Consider the following 8,222-nt stretch of genomic DNA (forward strand, 5'->3'; position numbering starts at 1 on the left):
GCCTGTCGCGCAAGTCTCTCTCGATCTCGCCCCGGGAGATGATCTCCTAGGGTTTGGCTCTTGTTGAGGTATGGACTCCACCCTTGCCGAGGGTGAAGTCCTCCGACGGTGAGATGTCGCACGCCGCGGCGTATTCTCGCAAGAGTCGTTGTTCATCGAGGATGCTGCCGTTGCAGTCGCTGATCTCGACCCACTAGCGTTGGCCGGAGCATTGGGGTCGTGTCACCTCCACCACCACATCGTTGGCCTCGTCATTGTTGGGCTCTGCGATCACGAAGGTCATTAAGGGGGATCTCCTCCTCCGGAGGGACATGGTCTCGGTCGTTGGCTCTGCGGCGAGAGCCCTCTGGGGGTGGTGATCCATTCCTTGCTCCGTTGTTGGTGGTGGTAGTCTTCCTTCGTGCCATTGAATGAGTATGGAAGCGAGCTAGTAGTCGTAATGGCTAGCGTCGCTCCCACAGACGGCGCCAATGCATGCGCCAAGAAATCGTCGAGCGGTCCGCGAGTGCCGTCACCGCAAGTGGACCAAAGGGGTCGATCGAGAGAACCGGTGTGGTCCCGCCTAGGGCTCTCCGATGCCAAAGTTAGATCTCTGGCGCAAACAGATGAATAGTGATTATTCGAAGAGTTTTTTCCTCCTTTGATGGGTTGCGTACCTTGTCTTTTATAGTAGCATATGGCGGTGTATGGCGAGTGGAGAGTCCCGGTTTGATGGCGAGTGTGCCGTTGAGTGGATAGAGGCCTGGGTAACGGGGCTCTATCCTCGATTCATCATCTCCGCGGGAGGGAGTGTCCTGGTGGCATGGGATCCTTGGTGGATAGATATCCGCGTGTGGTGATAACGTCCTTGGTGCTTGAATCGTCTGGATGACGTGACCTCTAAGGTCCGTAGTCTTGGTAGTGACATGAGTCTTAGTGATACGATCGGGTCGTAGATGGGTGGCCCCCACAGGTGCCCTCGATGCTCGCGGCTAGGTGAGGCCGCGTGGGTTAGGCTGTGAGGAGCCGCGCCCGAGGCCGCACTCGAGGCCACGCCTGGTGAGGCCGCGCTGAGGCCGCGCCTGGTGAGGCAGCGCTGAGGCCGCGCCGAGGCCGCGCCGTGAGGCCGCGCCCGAGGTCGCGCTGGTGAGGCCGCGCCGAGGCCGCGGCTGGTGAGGCCGCGCCGAGGCCGCGCTGGTGAGGCCGCGCCGATGAGGCCGCGCTCGTGAGGAGGCCGCGCCGAGGCCGCGCTGAGGAGGCCGCGCTGGTGAGGCCGCGCCCGACCGCGCCGGGTGGTCTTGGACCCCGGTTCGCCCCTTGGCTATGAGGCGGGTCGTCTGTGACACGTGGCGATCGTTGATTGACCGGTGAATATTGGATGTATCAAAGAGGATAATTTTCCCCTCCCCTCCCCTCCCCATATCCATTACATCTCTTTCCTCAACGCCGCCCTCCCCCAGCTCCCCCCCCCCCCCCCCTTTCCCAACTCCAGCTCTCACCAGTCACCTCCTCCCCCACTTTGCAACCCTGCCCCTTCCTCTGCAAAACCTAACTTCCTATGTACTTCCTGATCCCGCTCCCAACCCCGTCCCCACTCTTTAACCCTGCCCCTCAACTGTAAAACCTTCCATGCCCCCACCTTCACCTACAATCCTGCCCTCTTTTTTTCTCATTTTTCAATATCTCTCTCACTTTTCCTCTGCCCCTGCACCCGCCTCTACACAATTTCGTAAGTATGAAAGCGACAAGTGCAATGTAGGGATACATGTTGGTATACCCTCACGAATACCCAGGTGAGACATTGAAACTCTAAAAAACCTGACACATGCAGGTCACGTGGGTTGCTACTTGCTATTTCCAGTTTTTTTTTTCGTTCTTTTTCTGCTTGACACTTAATAGACCGATAAAGCGCATCAGTTACACTTATCAAAGCTGATTCGCTTTATCGAGGCTGCCGTTGCCACGAGGGAAGAGAAAGAAGGGAGGGGGGAGCCGGAGAGAGGCGGTTGGGTTAAGGTGTGCAACCATTTTTAGATTTTTTTGTACTTTGCTATACCTCGGGCGACACGCCGCTATACTGAAACTTTTAGTAGTGGAGATATCGTGTAAAGTACATTGTTAGGTGGCCCGGATAAAGATCCCTTTCTAATTCTTTAATCTGGCAATACCTGGCAATGCTATCTTCATTATGTGATATGTGGTACAAACAAATCTAATGGCTGATGATTTTTATATCATTTCATGCTCCATCAACCCGTTTTATTCTTACCATATGAATTTTCATTCTTATCTTTCGAATAGGCTAATTGATTCTATCATAAAAAATTAATTTTAAATTCAAATCATAGGATTAAATTAGAGGCTAATATTGGATGATTGATCCTTGTAATCTTGGTAAGTATTCTTGTATAAATTAGACACTCCTTATCAATGGAAATACACACAAATTTTAAATCTCATATGCTTGGTTTCTTATGTTTATCATGGTATCAGCCTAACACGATTCTTGGGTTCTTTTATTTCTTTTTTCCATCATGGGTGATTCAGCCACACCTCCTTCCCCCATTCCAACTCATTCACCATACTTCCTTCATTAATCTGATCAACCAGGAACTGCCCTTGCAACTCTCATTCTTGATGTAGATAACTTCCCAACATGGCATCGTGCCATGCTCATGGCGCTTGAAGCTAAGAACAAGCTCCAGTTTCTCGATGGGTCTTTGCCCAAGCCCATTCCTACCTCTGCCAATCTCCCACATTGGGTTTGCTACAACAGCATGGTGAGATCATGGATCGTTCATTCCATTGTTCCCACCATTGCTCATAGCATATTTTGGATTGATTCTGCCCGAGATGCTTTGCTCGATTTGCACGATCGATTCTCTCAGAAGAATGCTCCTCGGATCTTCGAAATTCGTAGATCCATTTCAACATTGAATCAAGGTATTGACTCCATATCAGCCTACTATACCAAAATGAAGAGCCTTCATGATGAATTATCTTCATACCAAGCACTGCCCCACTGCGCTTGTGGAACCGCTACCACACTCCAAGAACACCTTGACTCCAATTCCTTAACGGACTTCCTACAAGGTTTAAATGAATCTTACTCTGCCATCCGCAGTCAGATCCTATAAATGGACCCTTTGCCTTCGATTGGCAAGGCCTATTCTCTCTTATTGCAAGAAGAGCGCCAACGCTCATTACACTTGGTTCCAACTTCAACGGTTCATTATGCTGCTATGGCCGTTGGAAAAGGATCCCAACAGCGTGCTTCGAAGCCCGCCTACCACTGTGATTTTTGTGGTAAAGATGGCCACTCCAAGGCCCGTTGTTTCAAGAAACATGGGTACCCCGACAACCGTAGTCCTCACACCAATCGAAAGGGCACCCATCGCACCCCCGGTGCACAACGCACCATTACTGCTCCATCCCATTTGGCTGCCACCGTGACCACCACTTTAGCACCATCTCTGTCTGCTGATCAGATTCAACAACTATTGGTGTTGCTTCCTATCGGTAACACTCATCCCCTTACAAACCTTGCAGGTACACTTTGTTTGGCTTCTTCCATCGGTTTTTCCCCTTGAATCATTGATTCCGGGGCCACCGATCATATTTCTTTAGATTTATCTATTTTTTCAAATACTTCTAATCCCACTACTGCATTACCCATTACACTACCAAATGGTACTCAAACCCTTGTCGTTCATATTGGCACTGTACATTTATCATCTTCATTTGCACTTGAGAATATTCTTTATGTTCCCACCTTCCGTTTCAATTTGCTTTCTATTCCTAAGCTAACTTCTACCACTTCTTGTGAAGCTAATTTTTCCAATACCTCTTGTGTTTTTCAAGACCCTCGCTCGAAGATGATTTTTATGACGGGTAAACGTCATGGTAATCTCTACTATTTGGACATCCCGACTCATTTGGTTGCTGCTGTTGATGGATCATCTAATGACCTATGGCAGTACCGCCTTGATCATCCGGGTTCTTCTATTATCCCTTATTTACAAACTTTGGACTCTTCTATTTCATTTCATAAGAAGTGCACTTGTATGGATTGCCCTTTGGCAAAACAAACCCGATTGCCATTTCCTATTAGTTCTATTTCCACAATTGCTTGTTTTGATATGATACATCTGGATGTTTGGGGACCATATCGTACCCAATCTTTATCTGGGGCACGATATTTTTTAACAATTGTGGACGATTTTTCTAGAAGTACATGGCTTTACCTTATGCAAACCAAGGCTGAATTATACCCACTTTGGTTCAACCCTTTTTTGCTATGATACATCGGCAATTTGGAACCACTATAAAAGTAATCTGTTCTGATCACGGTACTAAATTTTTAAATCATCCACTTAATCAATTTTTTCAAACATTGGGGATTGTTTATCAATTAAGTTGCATCTCCACCCCCCCCCCCCAACAAAATAGAGTGGTGGAATGCAAGCATCATTACCTTCTTAATGTAGCTCGAGCACTACGATATCAAGCCAAATTACCACTGCAATTTTGGGGGGATTGTGTCCTTACCACCACCCACATCATCAACCGTTTACCCACCCCTGTGCTAAATGGGAAAACACCATATGAAATACTTTTTGGTGAGAAACCTTCTTTTTCTCACCTAAAAGTTTTTTGCTACCATTGTTTTGCTCGAAACATCGCAGCTCAACATAAGTTTGACAAAAGGGCATCACTAGGGGTCTTTCTTGGTTATCCATTTGGGCAAAAAGGATACCGAATCTATGATTTGGTCACAAAAAAATTTATGGTTTCAAGGGATGTCGTATTTCATGAGAATATTTGTCCTTTTCAAACCACCCCGGAAACCCCATCATCCCTTATGCGCCCCCTACAGTCCCATGACGATGAAGAGGATGATTTAGAAAATTCAGATATCCCTCCACCAGCTCCCATTGTTTCTGACCCGCGAGTGCAACTGATCCTTCACCACCAGCCACCATCTTACCCTATCCATATCCAAAACCGCATCCAGTTCTTCAAGATCCAGCTACACGTCCCCAATGCAATCGAGTACCACCAAGCTATTTACGAGATTACCAATGTTCATTTACCCCTTCTCAATCACCATCTTCAGCAATGGTCCAAGGTACTTCTCACCTTTTGAATAAATTCCTTCAATATCATAATTTTGCACCCAACCATGTTGCTTTTCTTTCTTCTTTAGCAATCACAAGTGAATCTGCAACCTTTGCTGAGGCAATGAAATACCCATAGTGGCGTGATGCAATGAAGGCTGAAATTGTGGCATTACATGAGAACCGAACATGGTCCCTTCTTCCTTTACCTAAAGGAAAAAAGCCAATTGGGTTGCAATGGGTGTTTACGATAAAGTGGCGTTCGGATGGTTCAATAGAACGTTACAAGGCTCGTCTTGTAGCCAAGGGTTACAATCAAGTGGAAGGGATCGATTATCATGATACTTTTGCACCAGTTGCAAAACTTGTCACAGTTCGCACTTTGATAGCCCTTGCCTCTGTCAAAGGATGGTTATTACATCAAATGGACATTCACAATGCGTTCTTACATGGCGATCTCGACGAAGATGTCTACATGACACCCCCTCCTGGACATCGTTGCAAAGGGGAGAACGTCGTTTGCAAGCTTGAAAAATCATTGTATGGTTTGAAACAAGCATCCCGCCAGTGGTTCTCAAAATTTTCACGTGCTCTCCTCCAATTTGGCTTCACCCAGTCACAGGCCGATCACTCCTTGTTCTCATTACAAAGGGAAGATGCGAGTGTTTATATAGTGCTCTATGTGGACAATATCACCATCACTGGCACCTCTGCTTCATTGATTGATACAGTCAAAGAATTCTTGTTCCAAAATTTTCATATCAAAGATCTTGGCCCATTGAAATATTTTCTGGGCATCGAGGTTGCTCGATCTACTAAAGGGATTTATCTATCTCAGCGCAAGTACATTTTGGATATTCTAAAAGACTGCGGCCTCATAGGGACCAAGCCCGCCGATACCCATGGAGCAAAACTTGCGTCTTACAGATTCAACAGGAGACTTACTTCATGATCCTTCAATTTACCGTCGTCTTATCGGTCGGCTCATTTATCTCACAGTTACCCGCCCCGATATTGCCCACACGGTAAACATCCTCAGTCAATTTATGCATCAGCCCCGCTAACCCCATTTGGATGCTGCGCATCGTTTACTCAAATTTTTAAAGGCTACACCAGGGCAAGGAATATTCCTTTCTTCTACATCATCCCTTGAACCACGTGGATACTGTGATTTTGATTGGGCCACTTGTCCAACAACCAGGTGGTCGATGATTGGGTATTGCGTTTTACTTGGCTCCAGCCCAATTTCTTGGAAGACCAAGAAACAAACTACTGTATCTCGGTCCTCTACAGAAGCGGAATACAGGGCCATGGCCGTGGCCACTTGTGAATTGTCATGGTTATCATATTTGTTGAAGGATTTGGGAATCCCTCCAACATACCCAATCACATTATTTTGCGACAATCAAGCGGCCATCTACATAGCATCCAATCCAGTTTTTCACGAACGCACCAAGCACATTGAAATTGACTGTCATGTGGTCCGTGAAAATTTTCAGCAAGGCCTCATTCGACCAACAAAGATCCTCAGTTTTGATCAAATTGCAGATCTCTTCACCAAATCCCTTGGTCTGGAACCATTCCAATATCTCATTTCCAAGTTGGGCGTTTGTAACCTGCATGCTCCAACTTGAGGGGGAGTCTTACCATATGAATTTTCATTCTTATCTTCTGACTAGGCTAATTGGTTCCATCATAGGAAACTAATTTCAAATTCAAATCATAAAATTAAATTAGGGGCTAATATTGGGTGATTGACCCTTGTAATCTTGGTAAGTTATCTTATAATCTTGGTAAGTACTCTTGTATAAATTAGACAATCCTTATTAATGGAAATACACACAAATTTCAAATCTCATATCCTTGGTTTCTTATGTTTATCATTTACTTACTTGATCCGAGAAACCCGATTTGGATTGTAAACCTAATCGCAGAGAGCTTCCCTCTCTCTCTCTCTCTCTCTCTCGATTCATCTTCTTCCTTTCTTCCCACCATTGGAGAGCTGCAGAAAGAAGGAAACACTTTCCATGCTTTCAAATGCTTTCTAACACCTACATATACGTACTTCCCTAAATCTCTTTCATTCTCTCTAACTACCTCTGATCCTCTCTGTGCTTCACTGGTATTTGAGCTTAAACAATTCGATCTGGGTCAATCTCTATCTTGCAGTTCTGTTTTTAAATTGAAGAGACATACTGAACGTGTTTTTCTTTGTCTGGATGCCTCAGCTAAACCCCACGCTTGAAGAGGACATGATTGGTTTTCTGAATTTTTTTGAATCCATTAAACCCCAGAAACCAAAGAGAAGGGAAGAACATCCAGTCTATTATTTTTCTTTGAGATTTGAAAAATATAAGCTCTGATTTTTGGTTTATCTTCCATTCTACAAGGTATAGTATAGGCTAAGTTTAGTAATACTCCTTTAGTTTTCTCTCTCGCAAGGGGAAAAATTAAATAGGCTTTTTGGATACTGCAGCACTCCTGGAGAAAGCTTTTGATTTTTCTTTTCTGTTTTGGGTTGGGCTGGTTTGAGGGTTTTTTAGGCTCTTTTAGCTGAGAGATGAAATGGATGCAACGCCCAAAATTCAGGTGTCTCTAATTCGAGAAACAAATCGATGATGCTGGATTTTAAAAAGCCCTCAACTAGAGGGACTGTCAATGGTGGATCCTAGATTGTAGGCTTCTTTGACTGTAACAGATTAGGGGTCTTCAGAAAAACCAAGAGGTCCAAAAAAACAGGGGAATGAGACGATGTTGCAGAGATGAGAGTAAAGACAAGCACCAAAAGAAACGCCATTGTTGCAGATAAATAAGAAGAAACGTAGATCTGGTGTAACCTCTGCACCTCTCCAATGGTGGGAAGAAATGAAGAAGATGAGCCGAGAGAGCTTCGTTTCTTTGTTTTTGCGGTTTTTTTTTAACCTTTATGTGTTTTTGGAATTACAATCCTAATCGGGTTTATCGGATCAGAAAATAAAACGGGTTGGTGGAGCATGAAATGGTTCAAAGGACTATTAGCCATTAGATTTAGTTGTGCCACGTGTTGCACAGTGCAGGTAGCATCGCCAGGTATTGCTAGATTAAAGAATTGGAGAGGATCTTTATCCCTAACGGATCCTCCCTTAA

The 8,222-nt window shown here is 45.3% G+C and overlaps 1 protein-coding gene across 1 annotated transcript; it reads left to right on the top strand.

The window, feature by feature from the left end:
• Positions 1-2,654: 2,654 nt before the first annotated feature.
• On the top strand, positions 2,655-3,116 carry LOC122672396. Its single transcript, XM_043869878.1, has one exon. It carries the CDS (start codon positions 2,655-2,657, stop codon positions 3,114-3,116), a length of 462 nt encoding a protein of 153 aa, XP_043725813.1.
• The last annotated feature ends 5,106 nt before the right edge of the window (positions 3,117-8,222 follow it).

This window comes from Telopea speciosissima, chromosome 8 (genome assembly GCF_018873765.1).
Source record: "Telopea speciosissima isolate NSW1024214 ecotype Mountain lineage chromosome 8, Tspe_v1, whole genome shotgun sequence".
Lineage (NCBI taxonomy): Eukaryota > Viridiplantae > Streptophyta > Magnoliopsida > Proteales > Proteaceae > Telopea > Telopea speciosissima.